Source organism: Mytilus edulis, chromosome 1 (assembly GCF_963676685.1).
Source record: "Mytilus edulis chromosome 1, xbMytEdul2.2, whole genome shotgun sequence".
Taxonomy (NCBI): Eukaryota; Metazoa; Mollusca; class Bivalvia; order Mytilida; family Mytilidae; genus Mytilus; species Mytilus edulis.
In genome coordinates, this window is record NC_092344.1 from 64,730,512 (window position 1) to 64,758,003 (window position 27,492).

Sequence of the window (27,492 nt, forward strand, 5' to 3'; positions counted from 1 at the left end):
AACTTTTTGAAATCAATTGAAGTCACGAAGCAGTCACAATGTAGTCATGATGTAGTCGTCAGTGTGGTCTCGTCGGTGTTATCCAGAAAGGAGTGCTTCCAAAGCCAAACAGGCTCGGCTACTTCAGGAGAGACGCTTACTCAAAAGACAGCTCAACACAACTTTAACTATTCAAGCCAGACAACATCAACTTGGAATATTACGAACATTTTGGACTTAACTTTAACTGTGAATTAGTGAACTAGTGACTTTATTATTTGGAACATTTGGACTTTATTTATTTGTAAATTGTTTTGGCATCATTATTATTATTTGGACCTGTTACTATATAAAATTGTTACAACTTGCTGCTTGCTTTATAGTTTTGCCTGCCATTGCTTAAGTCTTGTGAAAGACTGACCCACTGTGCCTTGGGCTGTGCATGTTCGATAGTCCCCCTTAAACTCGACGTGCATTCGCTCTTGGTGACAGATTTTACAATGCCTATCCAAATTATTGTGCAAAGAATTCTTCTCAAAAAAATGTCAGGTCCATCTTAAACTTGCAATGAGGTGCGAGTTTTTTTATGCCCTTGTTGAAGGCATTACTATTATGACTTTGAGATGAAAAACAGCAATACAAACGCTTTTTTTTTTAAATTTTTTTTATTTGCAATAACTGATTTTGTGTCATGGATCGATATCCTTTTTTTTAACTATTATAACCAACAAAACCTCTCATTTCCTTATTGCTTAATGTTACAGTTACATCTAAAAGCAAATCAAACATCTGATTTATAAACATGATAAAATAACAAATCTAAAACTTCAATAAATTTATTAAATATAATTAATATATCTTTACATAATTTTACAAAGAGTCAATTCTTAAAACAAACATGCCATTTTTTAACAACAAAAAAGAACAATGAACAACAGTTAAACATTCACAACTTTTCCATAAAAGATCACAGATTCTGATACTAATCAAGCTATCAGTTTAAAAAAAGCTTTTATAAAATGGACCACTTTCAAGATAAATGGCTTTACTGAGATCAGCATTATACAACCACAACATTTCAACATATACATAAGTAAACATGTACCAGGCAACTTATGGACCTAGTATTGTGCTTAGCACAGTGATAGGATTGACAAAATAATTCTTTATTATCGGAAACTCGTATATTTTCCCTTTGATCTTACTGCCTAATATTTTCGAGTATCAATGTTCTGGCTGTATCACTGAAAATATTAGGCAATACATTGCGCGACGTCATAACATTGCGTGACGTCATAATTACCGATAAACAGAATAATAGGTAGTTGAGTTTTTGATACTGACTATATCATGTGGAATATCTTAACTCGCCCTAACGGGCTTGTCTAGATATTCCACATGATATAGTCAGTATCAAAAACTCAACTACCTATTATTCTATATATATGAGTATTAATCAGCAATTTGTACATTTCCCTTTGATCTTTCTGCCTAATATGACATGTTTAAACATGTTTAACCCCGCCGCATTTTTGCGCCTGTCCCAAGTCAGGAGCCTCTGGCCTTTGTTAGTCTTGTATTATTTTAATTTTAGTTTCTTGTGTACAATTTGGAAATTAGTATGGCGTTCATTATCACTGGACTAGTATATATTTGTTTAGGGGCCAGCTGAAGGACGCCTCCGGGTGCGGGAATTTCTCGCTACATTGAAGACCTGTTGGTGACCCTCTGCTGTTGTTTTTTATTTGGTCGGGTTGTTGTCTCTTTGACACATTCCCCATTTCCATTCTCAATTTTATTTCGATCATGGACAGGACCCAATACTGAAAAAAGGCAATGACTTCAAATATCAGTGCAGAAACGTCATTTGTCAATTTATGAATATGATGGAAGTCAAATAACTTCAGGGCCTCAATAAGCTTTTTTGTTTAAATTGACTGATAGTTATATTAAAATGTTTGACTTATATTTATTCATAAATAATAGTTATTTGCAGCTTGAAAATTGCATTACATCAATGGACAAAATGGCTTATATCTAACAGGGGGATACGTATACAATGTGTAGTCTACTTTCATAAGAGATAATCTTTGATATTAATTGCTACATTTGACTTTTAAGGACCATATGTGGAAGAAAAAAAATCAATTCAGTGTCGGGTAAAATAAAAAAAAATATAATAAAGTCAGACTTAGTCTCTTATTTACTAAATATTTTACCACAAAAAGTTGACCTAAATTCCAGATTTATTTTAAAGTGCCAATGATTAATCTCAAATTTTAGTTCATTTATCATCTCAATAATAAGTTCATGCATTATTTCTGAATTTAAAGTGGATGGATAGATTTTGGTTTTATAGTCCCAAAATCTATTGTAACAGTTTGGGTTGGTCTGTCATGTGTTTGGCTTTCATCTTGCATCTATTTCGTTGAGGAGTCTGGTATGGATTTTACAGTAATAAATTTCATTCTATGAAAATATACATAACTTTCTATAATTCTTTGTCAATTTATCCCTTTCTGCACCCATTGAATAAAAAAATTTATTTAACGTGTGGTTCAATGATCTCAGTTCTTCATTGGTTAAAATTCGATTATGATGTCAAATTTTTTTGTTTTCTTCTCGGAATTTCCTATTGTGACAGCATGAAAAAAGGCAACCATACCTGATGATGTCACATATAAAGAACACATCTTTTAGCAGATCAGTTGCAAAGAAGGAATAAGTTTGGCTGCATATTGTTTGAAAATCATTAGAGAAACAGATTCCACCACCAAATCTCGTGTAATACGATATTTATCTACTCTTGACAGTTAAATTTTAAATATTTAAAACGCTGTGCAAGCCTCGCCTTTTAAATTTGAAAATTTTACTGTCTGGAGTGGATTAATATTGTATCACACTCAATGCAGTGGTAGAATCTAACTTTATATACTAATTTTCTACACATAACTACATCATTTTAATTAATTTAAACAAATATCAAAAACATCAACAAATAAATTAATATAAATAAACAATACATTAGATTTGAATTACTGAAGCACCATACAAGTTTAAAATAAATAAATGGCACAATATTTGATATCACATTTATGTTTTTTCCCTAGAAAACAAAGGTACACAGACTTTTAGAACTCTTTCAATTCAAATCATCAGAATGCATGGGGATAGCTTGAAAACATAAACCCCCTAGTTACACAATCACTTTAAGGAAGCAATTAAGGACTCTTACTATTGTAAATTAAAGTCATTATCAAACTAGTCATGGAGTATTATACCTATCTTTCAGAAACCAAGATAGAAGGCATGATGATCAGAACAAAAACAATCATTTTCTGAACACTGACATTCAATTTAAAGATGAAATGTTGGTCAAAGAACCTCCTTTAAATCTGAAGTAAAACAGAGAAATTCAATTATTGCTGAGTGACATTTCTAAGATTATATAATTTTTGCTAGACTAATAGCTATATTTCACTCTTGCAATGGCATCCTAAAATTGTCTAAGCAAGCATTATTTGCAAAGTTTCAAAATTTTCCTTTCAGCATGTATTGTTGCTCTTATTAACATATAATGTTGATGGGAGCGGGACAAAAGACCCCTGTTAATAGTTATAGTGTTAAAGAAATTTCATGTCCCAGTAATTTTACTTCATAATTGTAAAATTCCTTCTACAGTTAGAGCTATACTATAAAATTTATACATTTTATATGATGCAAAACCAAAACAAGTTGATTAAGTAGCTGTCTCCAAGTATCAATAAAGAAACTTAAATGTAAACAGTTTTTAACAATTTTGAGAGTATCTTTGAACATATTCCTTTTTAAAAGTATTTTGAATCATAGCAAAATTTAATTAATCTAACATGTATAAAATGTCTAACAGATATGAGAATGTCACAGTTTTAAACTTTTGGAGCACTTCTGTCATTAGTGGTTGCCTTCTTCAATTTCAATCCATGTCTGATATCTCCTAAAAGTGCACTTCTTTCATTGGTAGCAGCTGGAGCATTCACTGCTGGTGGAGGAGGTGGACCTTGAGCAGGTGGTGGAGGCGGAGCTAATGGAGGCGGTGGAGCTTTAGGTGGAGGCGGAGCTACAGGAGCAGGAGGTGCTTTTGGGGGCTGAGCTGAAGACTTGGATAACGATTTTGAAGATGAGTACATTTTAGCATCTTTAGAACTTTTTTCTATGGATGTCGTTTTTCTCAAGGAGGACTTTCTGAAAATATAAATTAAATGCATGATATGAAAACATATAAAAAATCAGTACTCTCTTAATACTAGAGAAAATGAATAAAGGGCTGCGCTTTAGCGCATGATACGCCCGTTGCTCTTTTAACTTGTCTTTTATGCTTTAAATGAATTTTTATGATCAACTAGAAATATATATACAAATCAAAAGGGATGTTACATTAATATATTCACCAAAGTTTCATAAAATCCCCCTTTTTAAAGTATAAAAATTCATTACTTAAGAAAACGTAAAATCTAAAATTTATAAAAATGAAAAGGGAGCTTATGTCAATAGATATAAACAATTTATCAAAGTTGCATAAAATTTTGTGAAAGTGTTAGTTATTGTCCCAAAATTGGAAAATCCCCCTCTTTTTTAAGCATAAAAATTCATAACACGGAAATGTAAAATCTGAAATTTATAAAAATTGAAAGGGAGCTTACATCAATAGATATAAACAATTCACCAAAGTTTCATGGACATTGGTGAAAGCCTTTTTGAGTTATTGTCCGAAGTGTTGAAAATCCCCCTTTTTTTTATGAATAAAGCCCCATAAATCCAAAACTTAAAATCTGAAATTTATAAAAATTGAAAGGGAGTTTACATCAATAGATATAAACAATTCACCAAAGTTTCATGGACATTGGTGAAAGCCTTTTTGAGTTATTGGCCGAAGTGTTGAAAATCCCCCTTTTTTTATGAATAAAGCCCCATAAATCCAAAACTTAAAATCTGAAATTTATAAAAATTGAAAGGGAGCTTACATCAATAGATATAAACAATTCACCAAAGTTTCATGGACATTGGTGAAAGCCTTTTTGAGTTATTGTCCGAAGTGTTGAAAATCCCCCTTTTTTTTATGAATAAAGCCCCATAAATCCAAAACTTAAAATCTGAAATTTATAAAAATTGAAAGGGAGCTTACATCAATAGATATAAACAATTCACCAAAGTTTCATGGACATTGGTGAAAGCCTTTTTGAGTTATTGTCCGAAGTGTTGAAAATCCCCCCTTTTTTATAAATAAAGCCCCATAAATCCAAAACTTAAAATCTGAAATTTATCAAAATTGAAAGGGAGCTTACATCAATAGATATAAACAATTCACCAAAGTTTCATGGACATTGGTGAAAGCCTTTTTGAGTTATTGTCCGAAGTGTTGAAAATCCCCCTTTTTTTTATGAATAAAGCCCCATAAATCCAAAACTTAAAATCTGAAATTTATAAAAATTGAAAGGGAGTTTACATCAATAGATATAAACAATTCACCAAAGTTTCATGGACATTGGTGAAAGCCTTTTTGAGTTATTGGCCGAAGTGTTGAAAATCCCCCTTTTTTTATGAATAAAGCCCCATAAATCCAAAACTTAAAATCTGAAATTTATAAAAATTGAAAGGGAGCTTACATCAATAGATATAAACAATTCACCAAAGTTTCATGGACATTGGTGAAAGCCTTTTTGAGTTATTGTCCGAAGTGTTGAAAATCCCCCTTTTTTTTATGAATAAAGCCCCATAAATCCAAAACTTAAAATCTGAAATTTATAAAAATTGAAAGGGAGCTTACATCAATAGATATAAACAATTCACCAAAGTTTCATGGACATTGGTGAAAGCCTTTTTGAGTTATTGTCCGAAGTGTTGAAAATCCCCCCTTTTTTATAAATAAAGCCCCATAAATCCAAAACTTAAAATCTGAAATTTATCAAAATTGAAAGGGAGCTTACATCAATAGATATAAACAATTCACCAAAGTTTCATGGACATTGGTGAAAGCCTTTTTGAGTTATTGTCCGAAGTGTTGAAAATCCCCCCTTTTTTATGAATAAAGCCCCATAAATCCAAAACTTAAAATCTGAAATTCAAAAAAAACGAAAGGGAGCTTACGTCAATAGATATAAACAATTCACTTAAGTTTCATGGAAATTGGTGAAAGCGTTTTTGAGTTATTGTCCGAAGTGTGGACGACGGACGGACGGACGGACGGACAGACGGACGGTACGACGGTAGGACAGACGGACGGACGGACAACGGTATACCATAATACGTCCCGTCTAAAAGACGACGGGCGTATAAAAACCCATAAATAACCTCTTAAAGTTTTACCTTCAGTAATACTTTTTGCTATTAGTCTGTTATGTAATGGTTTTCAGTTTCATATGACACAGATCTCTTTCTCTTCATATTCATACTAAGCTGCAAAATTATTTGCACATCTTAGGCTATTAAATTTCAAATCAGATCTTTCCTGTTAAAAAAAAGTCTAGAAGAATAGCCTTCAATATGTTGAAAAGCAGCAACTTTTGCATGTTTAAAGTTAGTTAAGAATCAGTAAAAATTGATTTGACTGACACTCAATATTTTTACATTTTACCTCTTAAAGATTATTCTATATATTTTAATCCTCATAATGGTTTTTAAACTAAACATGAATGAGATGGTTATTGTCATCCTTTGTAATGTTGTGATGTCAAGTATACAAATACCCTTAAAAGTGACAAACAAATATTTACTTTGAAAGCTGTCTCCCTTTCTTTACTGTTTTCAGTAATGACTTCATGGGTTGTGAGTAGCTGATCTACAAATATGGATAAAACAAATTTATTTCAAAGTACACTATTAACATGAGGAAGACACAGGGGCTCAGAATTAACATATTAAATTTGTACTTTGAACTTTATGACACTTGAATCATAATTTATGATGATCACTGAACCTGAATTAAAATATGAAAATGTAACAGAAAAAAAATCTAAAATAACTAGTATTCTACCTTTATAATGTCATGAAATACCAAATGTTTTATCAAATATTTTTGTTAAAACAAAAATAATTGTCATTTTAACTGACTGATATTTTGTCATGGACAAATCATAACCAAAAGTTATAAGAACTAAGACTTACAGGTGCTGGATTAAATTTGGCAAGCTCTAATAATTTCTCATGACAAAAAAAGTCTAACTCAGAAATCTGAAAGATAAAAAAAATAAATGAATTAAAGAACCTTTGTAAGCATGCTCACATACCCCACACCATCAAATTGTCACTGGATAAACAAATCACAATCACAAATGCATTGACAATCTGTTGCAGTAGTACATTAAGGCAAATATATTCAAAGAGGCATAACTCTTAGAAAAAAGTCAATATGCACATCGACATAGTGTGTCCTTATTATCAAACAAGAATGTGTCCTTATTAAAAAACAAGAATGTGTCCAAAGAACACGGATGCCCCACTCCCACTATCATTTTCCATGTTCAATGGACCGTGAAATTGGGTAAAAAATCTTATTTGGCAATAAAATAAGAAGATCATACAATGGGGAACATGTGTACTAAGATTTAATTTGATTGGACTTCAACTTCATCAAAAACTAGCTTGACCACAAACTTTAACCTGAAACTTGCACTTTTATTTTCTATGCTCAGTGAACCATGAAATTGGACTCAAAAGTCAAATTTGGCTCTAAAATCAGAAAGATCATATCATAAAGAACATGTGTACTAAGTTTCAAGTTGATTGGACATCAGCTTCATCAAAAACTACCTTGACCAAAAACTTTAACCTGAAGCGGAACGAACAGACAAATGGATGAATGAACGAACACACAGACTGGTCATAAACATTAAACCCTCCGCAACTTGTTGCGTGGAGTATAATAAAACATGAGTATGAACATAAGTAGCATATTATTTTGTTTAAATCATTAACAACAAGAATGTGTTCATACTAAATGTACTAGACTATCATTTTCTATTTTCAGTGGACCATGAAATTGGGTTAAAAATTCTAATTCGGCTATAAAATTAGAAAGATCAAATCATAAGGAACATGTTTACTAAGTTTCAAGTTAATTGGACTTCAGCTTCATCAAAAACTACCTTGATCGAAAACTTAAATCTGAAGCTGGACCGCCGTACGAACAGAAGAACTAACGGCGCACAGACCAAAAACATAATGCACATATATTGGGCATGAACATCATCATTTTTTTTTTAAATCTTATCACTTATTGTTTCATGACAGAGGAGTGTGACTACAGAATATCTTTCACCTGATTTTTATTGTGTGTGAAACATTAGGGTATTTTATTGCAACCAATGTAATAAAAATTTTCTTTTTTTTTAGTGAAGAGTTTTACAGTTGACCATGGCTTCAATTACATAGGATTTAATATACTCTCAAAGCATATTATTAGATTTGTATTGCATGCATGTACATTTTAATTTGTGTTGCTCAGTTTTTAGTTTTGTATACTGTTTTTTGTCTTTTTGTTTTCTACTTTTTTTTGCCAATGTGTTGTCAGTTTATTTTGGACTTCAGAGTTTGAATTTCCCTTTGGTATCTTTTGCCTCTTTTTTTACACTGAGTTTAGATATGTTAATAACCTAAGTTAAATTAGCAAAGAGCATGAAAAGAAAGAGTTTTTTCTTTAAGAAATATACCTCTTTGATTGATGGATATTTTCCACTTCTATTTTCAAATATATTATTTAAAACCTGAAATTAAAATACAGAAATAAATAAGTTATCGACATATAACACAACTGTTTAATCCTAAGGAACAATGAATTAAAAATGTTTTAACAATTAAATATCAATGCAAAAGAAAAAAAGCTGCAAAACATTGGTTTCATACTTAGCTGTGGATGCAAAACAATCTCATATATTTCAAATAACAAATAAAGCTTAAATACATCAAAAATAGAAGCCTAATCTTTTAAAGTTTCAGCATCATACATGTATACCATTACTGAGAGTGAGATACAGTCATACTGGAACCTTACTTGGATTCAAAGATAAGTGGACACAGTATTTGACTCAGTGCTGTAATCATGGTAATACCAAAATGAAAGTGGAAGCCAATAAATATCAAATAAAAATTTCATGAAGTATATATAAACTGTTTCCTCAGCATTTATAAGATTAATTAATGTTAAAGAATAACTGTTACATCAATGTAGTTGAAGATTTATCAGTGGCAAATGTACATTGAATGGTTCTGTGAATCCACAAGCGACATTGGCAACTCTTAAACTACAGTAATGTTATTCTTTTTCAGATAAACTCATCATAGATACCAGGATTTAAATTTTGCATTTACACAAAACTCATCAGTGACGCTTGTATCCAAAAAAGTTACAAAGGCCAAAAAAAAGTATGAAGTTGAAAAGCATTGAGGACCAAAATTCCTAAAAGTTTTGCCAAATCCAGGTAAGGTATTCTATTCCTGTGGTAGAAAAGGCTTAGTATTTCAAAAATTTAAAGTTTTGTAAACAGTTAATTTATAAATATGACCATATCAATGGTAATTAAGGTCAATGCATTAGAAAAAAAGTTAGTGAATTTAAGCTAAAAAAAATTAAACAACACAAAATTCTGTGAAATACACTGGTGTACAATGAAGTATTTGGGTGGATTACATCATGGCAGAACTTGTGGTCATACAGGAGGGTTTGGATGGGGTTAAATGATTAAAGAATAATTCCCTTAAAAAATGAAGATTAGAGAATAACGGGCAAAATAAATGAAGATTATAGAAATGTGTGGTCTAAATTTTTGAAGATTAGAGAAAAAAGGGGTTAATTTTTTGAAGATTAAAGAAAAAAGGGGTAAAATTAAATGTTTACAGAATAACAGACCCCCCCCCCCCCCCCCCCCTCCCCCAAAATCCAGACCCTCATACAGGGAAAACTTTCAACATTTTTTTGAAAGATGTTGCAGAAAGGTGTTGTCTTTATTTTATTTTAATTTTATTGTATAAATTAAACATCTGAATTTTCATACAAATACAAATTGTTTCATATGTTTGTGTCAAATTGTCTTTTAAAATGCTTTCAAAATCTTCCATTTTGAAATACTTTACAGACATGATTCACCATATTAGGGTGGAGGAAGATGAGGAAGATAACCTCAATTTTAAAGATTACTTTAACAATGCCACATTGATATTTTTAGAACACATATTATATTCCAGATCCGTTCACAAGTTATGTAATATTCTTGACATTATAATATCATTTTGTAACATGAATATCACAGCAATGAGCATATATTTCATTGATACATTTCTGGATAAGTTCATGGATATGTTATGATCAATGTACTATGACTTTATTTTGTGTATCTCAAAATTAGTGATTAACCTTGGAAGATTCAGACATCAAGTCAGTACCATAGGGTTTTGATTGCATTTCATGCAATCTTTACCCCAAAACTGTCTTTCAGGGGCAATAAGTCATATAAGGGTTAATTAGCCATCTCAAAAACTTCACTCTAATTTTATTCTAATTTTGATAAACAGTGGACACGTTTGATGATGGATCAAATCGCTCTACCGTATACAATTAGGGAAAAAATTCAAAGGAACATTCTGGTAAATTTTAGTAAACTTTTATCTTTTAAGTAATAGAAGCTTGGAGATTTAAAAAGAAAAGTCTAAGTTGACAAAGCTAACAAGTGATGACAATTTATACCTCACAAAACCTCTTTAAAATGTATGAATAAAACTGAATCATTTTAAATCTTTTGTGTGTTAGGGACGACATCAAAAGATCGATGTAGGATAAAAAACTTAAATCAAATAGTTTGGGGGTGGGGGGTTAAAATTCTGCAAATTTTGTATATCTAAAATCGATTTTTACATATATCCCTATTGGTAAATCAATGTTTCCCAAATTAAGTTAAGAGAGGGGTGTGGGGGTCAGTGAAAAAACTATGTGAATTAAGTTTTTATCCGACATTGAACTTTTGATGTCGTCCCTTATCAATGTCCTCAAATTATTAAATTGTTAACTACACATTTATTTGTATCAGTCCTATAATATTTGAATGATAAAAACTTTTAAAGTATTTATCAACTTGAAGTCATGTGAATGTATTGTATGACCTTGTTATCAATCTAATCTGTAGAAATTATCTAACAATGAGGAGACAAAATATATCTAAAGTCACATTTAGTCAGTGAATAAGTATAATAATGGCGTTTTCCCAGTCAATTGGGAAAGCACAGACTCCAGCTTTGTGTCAGTTCTGTGAGGAATCGCCAGAGATTAAGTGGAAGTGTATAAACTGTGACCTATTTCTATGTCAACTGTGCTGTTCAAAGATACATAGTAAAATCAAAGCATCAATGAAACATGAAATTATGAACTTAAAAGATTTTGAAATGGAGAATTTTGCCACAGCATCGCGTAAAGTTGACCTTGAAAACATGGAATGCACAATCCATCCCAATCAGAAATGTTTTGTTTTCTGTAAAGATTGCAGTGAGCCCTCTTGTTCCAAATGTTTAATGGAGACTCATAAATTGCATGACTATAAAGCCATTGATGAAGAGTATAAAGAAATAATCTATGAAATGAAGGAACTAATAAAACAATTAGAAGCAAATCTTAAACACTTCAGTAATGAAAAGGAACATCTGCAAAAGAAGCTTTCTGATGGTGATGACAATTTCAAAGAAACAAGGGATTTAATTTTACAAACTGAGAAAAAAATGAAAGAGGTTATTTCAAAACATGCTAAAGACCTCTTACAAGAACTTGAAGCAAAATGGAAACCATCAGAAAATATAATCAAAAGAGAACTTTCTGTCATTTCAAAGAATGAGGAGGAGATGGAAACAAGGAGAGACAATCTATACAAAGCACTGCAGTCTCATCAAGCCATAGACATTTTCTCTACAAGTAAAACTTTAGATAAGTCATTGACAAAATATTCGGTTCGAAATATCAAAACCAATAAAACAAAGTTCATTCCTACAAATACGAAAGTGAAAAAAGGAAGTCAGTCATTGCTTGGTGACATTTATACAATTCCTGTCATAGAGGTGATCAACACATATCACATTGATGTTGGAAATGTGACAAACATTCTATTCTATAGTGACAAAATGGCATTTATAGGAAGTGGCGCGAGTTCAAAAATACAAAAAATAAAATTTCAAGCTAATAGTATCGAAGAAGTGAGTGAAATTGAGATCACTGTGCCCGATATGGCAAGGATTAACGATGATGAAATACTTGTTTCAATTGGAAGAAGTGATCTAAAAAAATATACCACTGGGGGACATTTAACCACATTCAAGTCCTTTTCTCCCTTAGATACTACATGTGTTCATGTAAATAGACACAATAAGATAATAGTAGGTTTAACGGATTCTAATCCAAATATATTTCTTATTACAAAAGACAGTCACAGAAAAGTTGTGATTATGAACCTGGATGGTGATATACAACATACTATTGAATATGACAGAGATAATCAGAGACTGTTTACATGGCCTTATAGAACCATAAGTTTCAATGATAGGATAGTAGTTGTAGATTTTATAAACAATAAAAGGGAGGGTAGAGTAGTAGTGTTTGGTTATGGGGGACAACTCTATTGGACCTACAATGGATGTAGTAATATAATTTCCGATCAGGTTCAGTTTCATCCAGCAGATGTGACAATAACCTCTACAACAATGATTTTAGTTACTGACCAATGCAATCATGCTATACATGTATTAAATCCTGCTGGAGAGCTTATTGTATGTTGTGATGTAAAAGCTTTAGGAATAGAATTACCTGCAAGTCTGGCTATTGACAATAATGAAGTTCTATGGATTGGATGTAACGCATGGACACGTGATAAAATTAAAAAGGCTAAGATTATCTGTGTTAAACTAAATTAATTTGGAAGTTTCTGTCACAATGCATCAAACATAATTACAAAAAATTATTCACATATATATTTGTATTAATCTGAAAGGCCAGATCTATGTTTTGATCTATAAATGTTAACAATAGACAGCAGGGGACCCTTGATTATAGTATTTCAATTTCTATGAATTGTTTCCACTTTGTCAATTGTATTAAATAAGACTGGAATCAGGTATTATATACCAGAAAAGTTCATGACCTGGGATTATTGAAATGTGATCCCTGAGTGTACGTTTTAAGCAGAGGCCAATTTAGGTGGGAGCAAGGTGCCTGGGGTCCCCTTTTTTGGGAAAATTATTGTATAGAGAATCAGTGAAGTACAGTGAGTAGAGGATGTTTCAAATGTAATTATTTTCATATAACAATGTAGTTTGTAGTTTAATGATGTTCATTTTGTTGGTAGTTAGGGATCATCCCACACATGTTATTTGTGAAATAAAGAAATATCTCAACAATTTTTAGTTCATTGATCCAAAGGGCCAGTTAAAGCTTAAGTGTCATCCTTATGCTTTCATAGTTCCTTCCTGTCTGTCATTTGTCAGTCAATGTTTTAAAAAAAAAACATTTTTTACTTAAACTGGCAATTGTAAGGTGATTCCGGGAGAAAACAAGATGAAATTGAGAAATTCACCATGCACTTGTTGAACTGGAAATATTGAACAAAGAAAATTCAAATTCAAACATCAGTGGCAATATTTGATGATGGGTTTAATCCATAGATACAATTTTCAAACTCGATTTCTGACTCTCATCATAGTGTCATGACTGTGGATTCAGGTAACATTTTGCCTAGTAGTTGGACTATATTGCAGTTTAAGTATTGATGAAAATATAGTGACAAAATATTTTAATGTGTACACTTACAAAAGGACATGAAAATTTTAAGTGTCCTCTAGAATAATAAATTGGGATAACACATGCTTACAAACACCTATTCAATTCAACTTTCATTTTCCTTATAAATGACATAATGAAACTGAAGTTTAAAGGAACATATATATTTGGTAATGAATTACTGGAGACTCATAAACATACGACTTTTCAATTTTTTCATATCCTTTAAATTATAAATTCTACTATAATAGAGCTGTATTTTTTTAATCCCCATGTGCAGCAATCATTTTGGGACCACCCCCTGCTACATTCGCCAAAATTTGATTGAAATGTCCTATTGTGATTTTCCAACGGGGACAAAATGACCCAATAATTTATTACTTGGCATATAGTATTACTTATGTAACAATGAGCACCAAGTCAAAACAAACCAAACACAGACATTGTTGTCCCATTTGGAGTAATTGTGGTTTGCTGTATAAAAGTGTAACATGTCTCCATTGCTTACACTATATTAGAAAATTAACAAAACAATAAGAAGAAATAAAATTCTTCCACAAACTCTGATTTAAGGAAATCTTGAATTTATAATGACATTATAGAATTTGAAAAAAAATATTTAATGAGCAATAAATAAAACATCAAAATTAAGACAAGAGTGCAGAAGCTAAAATATATCACCTAGTCTACTTATCATTGAATTCATGTTGGAAGTCTAGGATATGGAAGTTTTACAACATGCATCAAATAAACTTAACGTCATTAATGTTTTATGAAAATGTGATAACTGTCAGTTGGTTCATGCCAGACAAACATGTATACACCTAAAAATCATTCCATACACCAAATAAAGTGATCCCATTGTTAATATTACCTGAGAAACAGAACACACCAAAAAATTGACCAATGATATTCATTGATATCAAGCAATTTATAAAATTGAAAATGGAAATGAGGAATATGTCCAAAAGACAACAAACCAAACCAAAAAGCAGACAACAGCAGAAGACCACCAATGGGTCTCCAAAGCAGTGTAAAAATCCTGCACCCTGAGGTAGGCCTCAGCTGGCCCCTAAATTTGCTAGAAGATTTCAACTTACATTTACAGCATCAGGACTTTTACACTCAGACAAGTCCACTGGTGTTGGGTGGGCTGTCAGTAGCTGTTTGCCAGTACACATCTCATAAAACAAATGACCTGAAATATCATGTATAACATACTAATTGTATAAACCTTTCAATTAACAAAGGAGTAGGGGCAATAAGGCTCTTATTTGGCCCAAAAATTACTGCAAATTTAAAAGTTATCATACATATTCTTAATTTTCTTTAATTTAAAAACAAAACAATTTTGACATTGAACAAGTTACCATGGCAACAAATCATGACTTAATTTGCATATTTTGTAAAATTTGGTGATTTTCCTTGTTTTTCATCAAATTTTAAGTATATTTTAGATTGAAAAAGTATGTGCACACCCAAAAAACAACTTTATATTTCGTTAGATTATGTCAATAGTTGTAATAAAGCTTCTGTTAAATTATTTTGTTGTTTCTTGGCTGCGCACGATGTTTCCGCAATGGAAATAAAGATACAAAACTGCATAAATTATTTTTGGGCCAAAACCAGGCCTTAATGCTCCTACTCCAGTAAGAATGGGATATATTTTGAGATTTTGGGGTTGAAAATTTAAAACTTTAAACTCAATTGAAGGGCTTTCCACCTACAAGTTTATACTTGTTCATTATTTTAGTTTCAATGAACTGAAGTAATAATACAGGAAATTTTTGTTTTTTTTAAATAGTGGTGAAAAATTATATAAATTCATAGGTCACTCAAGGGATGAGAAAAACGTTTGGCTTCCACTGATTTCAAATCAACACAGGTCTTTAAACATGTTAAATCTTTTAATCAAATATATCTGCTTCGTATGAAGATCGAAAGATAGCTAACTTTACATAAGTTCCAAAATTATGAGGTTTCTATATATTATTTACTCAAAAAAAGGAAACGATTTCCAGTTTAAAATAATTTGTATGCTCACAATACACTGATTAAAAAAATACACACTTTTGCTTGATATAAGGGAGACAATTGGTTTGAAAATAAATTTTCAGGTGTCATATGACAGCTTACATAAGTAATTACACAAATTCCCAAAACAAATGTTTTTTTTTTATTTTCTTTTACTTGATAAGGGAGATAATTTGCTACTACTGGTTTACTGAATGTCACTTCTGGTGTTACATCATTTGTTACTTTATGTTGATTCCAAAAATATATGGTAAAATATAAAATTAATAATGGAAATGGGGATTATATCAAAGAGACAACAACCCAAGCAAAGTGCAATTTTCTAAGTCTCATACATATTATCTAAATATGATGTATGTCAGTTTATTTTAAACAGTGCAGTCTGCACAGTTAGCCACTAGTCCGATGCCCCAGACTAGTAAAATTTCATTAGGACTAATAAGTTTTTGCAAAACTTTGTTTGGCCCAATCAGAAAAATGTCAGAATATTGGTCTTCGGACTAGTAGTTGAAAAAGATTTTGGTGCAGACTGATTAGTTTGAATGTTCCTCTGATATCTTTATATGCCTCTCTTTGTGTGTACTTTTCTAACATGATATATGTATTTATTGTACATTTTCTATGAATCACATAAGTATTTCTATGCTGCATGTACTATTGAAAATTTAATTTTGCAACACTGTGGTGTGGGGTAAAACACTATAATATGAATATCAATTTTAACATACTTACCAAAACAGACACTGTCTATGGCATCTATTTGTTTACTAATTTTTTTCTGTATGAGGGGATAAAGTTTTGATGTATATCCTAAGAATGAATTCTCTATGGCAGCCAACCTACAGATAACACTAAAATTATGTAAAAAGTTTATATTACTACCAATTTATCAAGCAACCTATGCCTGACATTTGTTATCTGAGCACGATTTGATTCCTTAAGACTAAGTAACAAAAGGCAATCATGGTAATCAGTTGGGCATCATATGAACATTGATTAACATATAAACAGTATTATACTTCTTGACTTTTGATACAACTTCGATGTACTGACATAAACTGTCAGATTGAAAGTTCATCATTCGAACTGTGCAAATTAAGCATACTTATATCTGTCTTAAAATCTTCATTTGTGTTAAATTCTTTGTCAAAAGCTTTACTTTTGTTTTTACAAGCCACATTTTTCATCTACATGTACCAGATCTTGACTTGTCAATAGTAAAACATGAACCAGAGATAGATACGTAAAATCTGTGTTTAGGTAGCTCTTTCCTCCCTATTACTTCAAGAAAATACTTCAAGAAATGAACATTATAAAAAGGTATAAATGATTATTTAAGCAAAGTAACTACTGTCTCACTAGCCTGTCAACACTGAGGCTGAGAGTTTGAAACCCTGACGTCTGGCAGGTGCACCCAACTCCAATCTTGATTGACTAGGATTGTCAGTTTTTTTACTGAAAGACAGTTGTTCTCTCCTGGCACTCAACTTCAGTCACCAAATAAAAACTGACCATCATGAAAAAACACAATAGTGTTGAAAGTGGTGTTAGACACTAATCAACCAATAAAATTAATGTCACAAATTAAAACTGGATATGACTATTAAATAAACCAACAGTCAAATAATGTCTTTGCTACATTGATATTTAGTCAAAATAAATACTTCAACTCACGTGCAACATCCATCAGATATCATAACATTACTAGAAGTTAAATGCCCATGTGTTGGAAACCCTTTGCTGTCTAAATACAGTAATGCCTAAAATAATATGACATCTTTTATAAAGTAAGTTGTAGATTTTTATTTTTGTCACTTTGCGTAAATTCCTTTCTGTATTTAAAATATAATGCATAATTATAGATAAATATATTCCAATGGTTAAATTAAAAATTAAACAAAGGTCACTTAATTTCAAGTTAAAATTTACCAATCCATTAGTTCAAAGAATTGAAGAGCTTTTATCATCATTGTAAGGCCCTTAATATGCCATCATTTGTACAAAAATCAGATTTAAACTACATTTTTACCTCTAAAATCTGTCTCCCAAAAAGTTTAACTTGAGTATTTATTAATCCTTTGGTTTTGTGGAAATATTTATCTTGGTAACTTCCTGAATAGCGTTTCTGAAAGTGATAAAAAATGGAAATTAAAAATGTTCAAAAGGAAATAAATAAAAAATAACAAGATGTAATGCGAGCTTTTGCATCATTTATATACCTTACTTTCTATTAGACTGAAATCTGTTAAAACTAACTGGTATGCTGGCACTCCTGGTTTAATATTTAATAAAATATTTATGGTGTTTGCTACTTTCTGTAGCAGTCAAAAGTCACTTGTAACTTAATTTAAACATATTTATTTATAGTGGATTGGGAAACAAGTTTTGCAACTATTATTTATCCCTTTCCACTTTGTGGGTGAGAGTGCTGCCTTGTAGCGGCATTAGCCTGCTCTTTTTCGAAATCTACAAGGATGTCTTTGACGTGCAAGAGATATGGCTCTCTCTTAACACGGGTCAGCCATTAATCGTCCCCTTCCGATGGACTATCATTGTTTCCTCAAGACCATACTCACAAATGGTGTGGAGAGAGCCGAAAATTCAGTCCCTGAAATTTTCATCCAGGAACGGGAATCGAACAAGGTACCTTTGTGTTAGTAGTCCGATGCACTAACCACTACACCACAGCTCTCTTAAGTTCCTTGGCTGATATATCATGGTGGTCAGCTTTTAATGGAGTAAACCAGAGATACACATACGTTATCACAAACTTCTATAAGAAAACTGGCAATCCTCGTCAATTTCAATCAGTGTCAACCACACCTCACCATGAAAGGATTTCAAACTTAAAACTTCAGTGTACACAGGCTAGCGTTCATTGTAAATGCTCTTCTTGTGGCGTTTTTTAATTGTTCACCAAAGCTAACACGATTCAGAGAAATTTGTTCTCCATACTGTCAATTTGGTCTTCAAAACATTTCCACCATGCAGAAAAAAATATTATTTTCAGAATTTAATAGTCCTGCTGAGGCAAGAAAGTGCAACGCATAAAACAAACACTAACAATTCATCATACTATCTGAAGGAATCAGAGACAAGGTATAAAATTTTACCTGGAAAATATAATCTTTAAGTGACCCTCTACTTGCTACAGGCTGAACAACAACAACAAGCTTCTGGTCTATTACAAAATCTATATCTGTTGTCGGGAAAATATATGGATGCTGGAAAAATTAAACAACAATATCTGAATTAAGCAATAAACATATGATAAATTATAATTAGAAAATCTGTTTTAATATTCTGGCAAAATTATTAGTTGCCACATTTTTTCCAATGTAAAAGTAAGATGATGTGGTATGATTACCAATGAGACAAAAAAAAATACCAAATTTCTTTTAATATAAAAACAAGAAATTATGTTTTTTCTATGGTCGGGTTGTTGTCTCTTTGACACATTCCCCATTTCCATTCTCAATTTTATTAGATTTTCAATGGGTTGACAACTATCCACTAGAGTTCAAATGAATTAGATATAAGCAACTTTAGGTCACTTAACAACTATCCAGTTCACCCATGACCAAAACTGATACTTACATAGATAACATTAGCCCCTGTTACTGAATTTGCCAGTACCAATTTCATGCTATAAAATGTGCATTATAAAATTCTTCAATAGATTTACAATTCGAAATTAACTTTTTAAGGAGGCTCGCGGGTATAAGATTTTCAGAAAAAAAATTAAACATTAATTTTTCATTACAAATTTTATTTATTACCTTTTAAAGTAGTTGTTACTTTATCATATGGTACAAAAATTATTCCCAAAAATCAATTTGTGTTGGCCCTAGCGGACTTTTAAAATGTAGATATCTCCCTTTGGTGCAAAAAATGCCATTTTTTTTTGGCATCAAAATTGAAATATCTTTTTTAACTCATCGGTGACCTATATTTTTTTATTGTTGTTTTTGAATAAGCTGTACATAAACTGAATAATTGTAAAATTTTAGCGATTTCTGTAATTTAGTTCTTTTTTTATTTCAATATTATCACTGTTTCTGCTATTAGTTCAACAGAAAAAAAGGACATTAACAAAAATGTATGCTTCTTTTGAAGGCAGATTGTTAGCGTAAATGAACAGTGACCCCATTTTTTTATTTCATTTTTCTATTAAGTATAAGATGAAGTAAATTTATAGAAAAATATAAAAAAATGCTATATTAAATAGAAAATTTCATTAAAACCCGCGAGCCCCCTTAATGAGAAAAACATGGAAGCAAATTCATCCGTATAAAATAAGGAATATTTTACTTTTAATATTGAAAACAATTCTTTTAATGTTCTTCTTGTTGATGAACTGAATGGTATAGGAATGTTAGAACACAACTGTGTTATTGTCAAAACATTTTCTTTATTCATGCTGTCTTTGACACTAAACCAATGGCGACCAAATCTAGAACCTGAAAAATAAGAAAAAAAGTACACTTTATTATTAAAGCCATTAAGTACTGTAAATTCAGAAATAATATGGCTGGTGAGTATCGCAATAATATGAACTCACCTTCTGATAACTAAAACATTGACCTGTAAGCAGATTTTTTCGAAATCACAATAATTAAACTCATATTTGTGTCCATTTTGAAAAATCACAATAATAAACGTGCACACATGCAATAATTTCTGAATTAACATGATTCAATGATCTCCATATCATGCGAGTTCTTGTCTGTAGTTAAAGAAGTAGAGATAAATTTTTCATGATCTCCTGTTATTTGTTTGAAGGTTCAAAGATTACCACCACAACTTATCTTATTTATATATAAAGATGAAAAACACATCAGCTAAATTTAGACTTACCAATATTTTCCATCCTTTGGACAGAATCGTATTGTGGATTAGATCTCATATAAAATTGACAACTCATCCATGCTTCATCTACAATTCAAAATAATATAATTTCAATTTCAATGAATAACTAAGCAGTGAAATTAGGATGGCGTTCATTATTACTGAACTAGTATATATTTGTTTAGGGGCCAGCTGAAGGATGCCTCCGGGTGTGGGAATTTCTCGCTACATTGAAGACCTGTTGGTGACCTTCTGCTGTTTTATTTTTTTTTTCTTTTTTCTATGGTCGGGTTGTTGTCTCTTTGGCACATTCCCCATTTCCATTCTCAATTTTTAGTTACCATTGTTACATGTGTGAAAGAATCAAATGTGCAAAACAATAATTTCCTTGGGATAAACAAATTTTTAACAAATTATTAGAACATCATCTTAAAACTTATACCAAAGTAACATTGATTTGCTGTCATTGAACAAAATGACATACAGAAGAAAAGTATTAAAGATGCTTGCTACAATGTATATATATGTACACACATTTTTTACATTCCTTTCATATTTTGATTTTTTTTGGTAATTCATACAGCTTTTCCCTAGGTTAAGTAGTTAAATGCTTGCTCTGCAACCCCAAATTTTTCAAATATTTGTTTTTCAAACTATATATCACAATGTTGACTGCTGTACCCCTATTTTTTGACATTTTTACCTATTGTGTCTGTTTGTTTTGTTCATGCATCGCTGACAATATAATGGAATTTGATGTGACTGTCATACAAGTGAGAGGTTTAGCTAGCTATAAAACTAGGTTCAATCCACCATTTTCTACATTTGAAAATGCCTGTACCAAGTCAGGAATATGACAGTTCTTGTCCATTCGTTTTGATTTTGCCATGTCATTATGGACTGCCTGAATTAATTTTCCTCTGAGTTCAGTATTTTAGTGATTTAAATTTCAAATACACATCTGTCAAATTTTTCAAATTCTCCTTGTTTCTACTACCGATATATGTTTCTACAGTTTCACATTTGCTTAATACATTTTATATAAAAAAAAATACAAAATACATTTTCCTTGACAAAATTTATCAAATAATTGTGATACAAGATCAATAACATAGTATTTTTGCTATAATTTTGCAATATTCTACTTCACATCATAAAGACTTTGGTATCATTTTTAATTAAGAAATAATTTATGCAAGCTATACTTTATTGTAGTTGTAACATGGGTAGGTATTATATTCATGAATATAATGCCTACCCATGTTAAAACTACAATTAAGTCTAGCTTGCATCAATTATTTCTATTCTGATAAGGACAATTAAGGTCATTTCTATGTCTGATGTGTATAAGTATAGAACGATCGTGTAGGCTTTTCTATGAACCTCCCTTTTTGTTTGGGGAAAAAGCAAACGACTGTTAACTATAATTTATAAAATTATGAAATCAAACCTCTCAAAATGTTTTCCTGCTGAGTCTTTTCAAATCTGATTTTCTGTGGTAGCGACTGTTCATCCCTCAATGCTGTGTAGTCAAAGCGACGACATCGTCTATTACAAGAAAACATATTTTTCATTTTAATGTCAGATTCTGTTGTCTTCAATTAATTTTTATATGTCTTGTTAATATATACAAGTACAATTCTATTAAAGAGGATATTAAAATGAAAGCAACATGATTAGTGCCACTGAAGTACAAGCATAGCACAAGAGTTTTCAAAAAATTTCAGGAGCATGCTTCACAAAACATCTTTTGACTAGAATGAATATCAGTTATACATGTTATACTGAAATGTTCATGATTTACATTTTTTATCCTTATATATCATGTATATATCTTTGAAATATATGAACTTCTTGGTCACACTGTATATCATTTTTTTTTTAAATAAGTGTAAATTAAAAATAACACTATACATTTCATGGGCGTATAATATAAAACAGGTTTTGTGTGGTGACCGTGACTATATATATAGTGTCTCATAAGCCTTTCTAGGCTGGGTATTTGTCTTATTTTATCATTGTGCAATGTATATTATATAATCTGTATAAAAAATCTGTAGACAAGTATGTGACACTTTAATAAAATAAATTATTATTATTATTATTATTATTATTTACTAAAATAAAAGTCTGACTTCTTGACCGAGAAAACCTTATTCTCAACTATTTCATTGATTTGTAGGAAAATTATAAATGAATAATTTTTTTACATTTCAAAATATTTTTAAATCAAAATATGATATTGCAGTACGTCTTGATCATTTCCCCAAACTTCCACAGAATTTTCTATTCAACTTTTCTGTAACTTTTTCTAATTTTTGTAGTGATGGTTCCAATGTTTGATTGCAGTCATAAGTTAGAACTCTTAAACGAATGACAATGAAAAATATATGACATACCTGCACATGCAATAAATTATAATAACTACAGCAATCAATAGGACAACACCAGCTACTATTGGAACCTGTAAATAATTTTATATTGATGATTAAAACAACAAAAGACAATCCAAAATATAACAAAAGACTCAACATATTCAAGTTGATTCTATGCAAAATGTAACAGTTGAACAAACAAGATGATTCAGTAAAAAATATAACAGTAGTTCACACAAAGTGATTCAGTAAAAGATTTAACAGTAATAAACACAAAATGATTTAGTGAAAAATATAAGTCATGACAGTAGTACACAGTAGCAAACCACAATATTATTTATGTGTACTGGGTAAATTTCCCTGTCTTGTTGCCTACATAAACATCATAATAAGCTTTACTATTTAAATATTGGTTTTGTATCCCTCAAATACCAGTTCCTACTGCTATGCATGTTATATTATCTTCAATACTATTTATTCTGTAATGCTTAGCCCGAATTAACTCCAAAGCCAAATTATGCCTGGTCAAAATATTTTGTTTGTCCTAGACCATGTTCACCATGTACACTTGTTCTAAGAAAGATAAATTTATTTAATACTCATATTTTTATAAAGCTTTGTTTAATTTGCATTCCATTAAGATAATCTCTACCATTTTACATTATTCTAACGGTAAACCATGTACACGAGTGAGGTTTATGAAATTTTTCAGATGTTTAGACTTTTGGGTTCTTTTCCTACGATATTGGGTAACATTCTTTTGCCACTGCCTATCACCCATGCACTTTTCTTTCCATAGAAGACATCAATAGCTCATAAAAAAGTCATATGATACCAAAATTTAAGTGGATTCTAAATTTTTTTTTCTTATGATTTCAGCTAGACCCAACTAAAGCCAATGCTTAACCCTTTCACCGATTGCTGCCCAGACAGAAGCTACTCTGAGACGATGGCTTCCCTGGCTACTTTTACTCAGGTGGGAGATCTTCATAATAAATGTCAATAAAAACTTGTTTGTAGTTATTTGTGTATTTATTTTATTCACTAACACCATGTTCACAGTTTGGTTTATGTTTTGATAACGTTTCTTCATAAAATATTCAAATTTTCAAATATTCAGCATTATATGAGTGAAATTCTCAAATTTCTGCTCTTTGACCCCAAATCGTAATTTTTTAACCCAAAACAGCAAACTTTTGAAAAATTTTATGAGGCTGTACAAATTCCTCACACTGAACGATGTCCATTCCAAGTGTTTTGTACATAAAACGACATTTTATGTTAAAAAAGTTTACTAGTTTTGCTTCAATTCTTCCATATTCTTTCAAAAAAAATGTGTCCTCATTTCAAATTCTCGAAAAAAATCCTCTGATTTTGACACGGTTTTCAACAAACGGAAGCGCCATGTTTACACTTTCATCCGGGTATTCATTAAAGAAAGATAACTCATGTTTGCACTTTTGAGCAGGAAATATAAAAGATGTATTCTGATCCCGGTAAAACGGGACTCATTGTCAGCCGTCTGAAGCGTGAATCCCGGTAAACCTGGACTCATCGGCGAAAGGGTTAATATAATGGTAAAAGTCTGAGTCAGCCTTTTCCTGCATTTCTAAAAAAAATCAAATATCCCAAAACCCTTATTCTGCTCTTTTAATAAACTTAGATTGAAATTAAATGACTTATCTATACCATGTATACTACTCAGAGGAGAGATGGATTTAATTAAGCCACAACTCCTCTGAAACCATACAAAAATCAGAATATCAATGACAAAAATATTTTGGATGACAATAAATATATGTTTTGTACTTCCTAAATTTGTCTTTGAAACAATCTTTTTTTCCACAAAAAACGCATTAATAGAAAATCAATGAGGCCTAAATTAAAATATTGTTTGTTTGCCCTTTTCCGACCCTATGTTTTGAAACAGGGTAGGTAGGTAGGTAAAATATTTTATTTTTTTTCCCAAAAAAATAACTTGGCTCGGTATATTATTTGTCATGGATAGGGAGGTAGGTATAATATTTTATTTTATAGATACAAACTCTGCATAATGTCATTTGTGTCCGTTTTGTTTTTGCAAATACGTTTTCAGGGACTATTAGTTTTATAAAAAAATATCACGTAGAATGTGAAGCTAATTCATATGCACAGTACTATTTTGTTTTCAAAATATCAAAATATAGTGCTGTGCCGCATATCTTCAACGTTTATATGCCTGGAACTTTGAAGAGTTTGATCTTGCACTTATATTCTGTACTACGTACCTTGTATGTTTACCTAAGATTTTCTGTAAAAGATAACTTTGTACTGATTAGATCTATGTCCGGGCAGACATACATTACTAGTAGAAAAAGTCCCTAGAGTGTTAAAATGCTACAAGACTTAAAACTCTGAAAATTGTCACGTATTTTACATCGCCTTTATAAATGATCTGTATGGAAAACTTGGCGATTTTACTGCCAGATATTCTCCACTTTACAGGGTTTTGTCACTTGATTCATGTCAGATATAAATAATATAGCGGCATCGTTAACATAATCATCCTGATCTGCGGATCACAAAAGGCCATCCCTACATAGAATAAAACGTCCGTTTACAAATTAGTTTGTACACACGTTGATAATTTTGTATCAAACCAACTTATTTGTAAATGAACCCTGCTCTTATAAAGGTACAGAGTAGCGTACGTGATTTCAGTAAGCGTTCACATGCTGAACATCGATTTCAAACAAATGCTTTGAAACTTCAAATGCAAGTGTTAATGTCAAACGCTCAGGTGATACCAAACGGACTGGACATTATACGTTAAAGATAAAACCCGAGAATTCCGGTTAAAATTGTTTTGAGCGGGAAATACAAATATAAGATTTTTGGTAGGAACGAAAAAATAAATTAAAATAAAAACTTGCTGGTAAATACAAATAAAAGATTTTCAGGCGCCACGAATTTATAGGGTCGGTCGGTAAAGGGCAAACAATCAATATTTTAATTTAAGCCTGAAAATAGGACATTTCCTGTATTGTTTTGTAAGTATGTAAGTGCATTAGTTTTCTAAATTAAACGACATCCATCTGTTTTACAAAATGCAGAACTGTCCATTGGGAAAATGAAAGGGGCATTGAACTTGTGGAAGTGATCCTCTACCCTTTTTATATGTAAACACAAGTTTATAAAATTTATGTAGGAGAAACGTTTTTATGATGAATAAGGTATAAGAAAAAAAGATTGCATTTTAAAAATATATATTTATATTGTTAACAGGTTCATTTTTTTATATTCCCTAGCTTAGAGAGAAAAACAGTATTAAATTTGAACTTCTATCATCATCTTAAGGTTCATCATAACCTTTTGGCTAAAATGTCCGTATTTACACCCCAAATTTTACTCTGAATACAGACTAACCTATACACCTGCAACAGTTTTAAGGGATGGCAGGAACTAGATATATAAATTTTAAATGCATTTTATGTTTCAGAAAATTATAAACTTTTCTAGATTTTGCTATCCATTTTTTTTCGTTCCTGCAGAAGGTGCAAAAATTAGTAGTGAAAACGATTGAGAAGCTCCCCTCATATAATCAATGTTGTGAGTAGTATTGATTTAAATGGACAATAGACACCTGTAAACAATAGGTGATTTAACAGGTTTAAACTGTGTAACTGAGTGGACCGAATCAAATGAAACTCGGGTGTTTGTTTATTTTGCTATCTTCTGCAGACTGGAAAAAAATGAACATCAAAATCCAGGTAAGTTTTTAATTTTCTGAAACGTAGACTTCATATAACTTTTATATATCTAGTTCCTGCCATGCCTTTAAACTTTCCTGGATGTACCAGTTTTACCTGTACTCATAGTAATTTTAGAGGTGTAAACACGGCCATATTTTTCAATTCCTTATGATGAACCTTAATTCATATCAGCCGGTTCCACTCGTTTTATTTTCAGCCATATTTAACCCGGTCACGTGATAGGGCGAACTAGGCATAGCCCGACCTATAACAAATGAAGCAGCCCCACAGGCACCTGAATTCTGTACCCCTACCGATTTTTACGTGTTTACGCTCCTACCCAATGTTTTGACTAAAAGTTTAAGTCTTTTATCACTTATAACTGTATGAACTATCTTAAAACAATTGTATGTATGCATGTTTTCTATTTTTTGCGTTATTGTATAATTGTTGTTATTGATAAACGTTACGGAGGGATATTTCAATCCGGCAGTAAAGTATATGGAAGAGACTTTCTCTGAGTGTTTTTGACTTTGGAAGTTCAGTTTCGACCCAACTTTTTTGTTCGTTTTCTCAGGTTTTCGAAATTCATGGTTCGTATTTATGGAATTGTGTACATCTATCATTTACCCAGACATTATCCTCTAAGAAAGTTCTAAATGACATTTCTTCAATTCAGCAGTAACATCATTTAAACTTTGAGATGTTGCACCGTGTGCTAATCGTTCAAGGGAGATCATAT

General features: G+C 31.2%; 2 protein-coding genes across 3 annotated transcripts; one reads left to right on the forward strand and one right to left on the reverse strand.

The window, feature by feature from the left end:
* Window positions 1-2,994: 2,994 nt before the first annotated feature.
* Window positions 2,995-27,492, reverse strand: LOC139486861 (slowpoke-binding protein-like). 2 transcript variants are annotated; one of them, XM_071271935.1, is made up of 14 exons: window positions 27,381-27,492; window positions 23,044-23,108; window positions 22,095-22,192; window positions 20,654-20,731; window positions 20,108-20,256; window positions 18,910-19,020; window positions 17,826-17,921; window positions 17,471-17,556; window positions 16,529-16,635; window positions 14,863-14,960; window positions 8,667-8,720; window positions 7,123-7,188; window positions 6,732-6,796; window positions 2,995-4,203 (listed from the first exon to the last, which is right to left on the reverse strand). In XM_071271935.1, exons 1-14 carry the CDS (start codon window positions 27,414-27,416, stop codon window positions 3,888-3,890), a joined length of 1,425 nt encoding a protein of 474 aa, XP_071128036.1. In that variant the 5' UTR covers window positions 27,417-27,492; the 3' UTR covers window positions 2,995-3,887. The 2 variants fall into 2 exon arrangements, with proteins under 2 accessions (XP_071128036.1, XP_071128032.1); XM_071271931.1 differs by having other exon boundaries at window positions 16,529-16,647.
* Window positions 11,162-13,383, forward strand: LOC139486851 (uncharacterized). The gene has a single exon (XM_071271923.1). It carries the CDS (start codon window positions 11,200-11,202, stop codon window positions 12,898-12,900), a length of 1,701 nt encoding a protein of 566 aa, XP_071128024.1. The 5' UTR covers window positions 11,162-11,199; the 3' UTR covers window positions 12,901-13,383.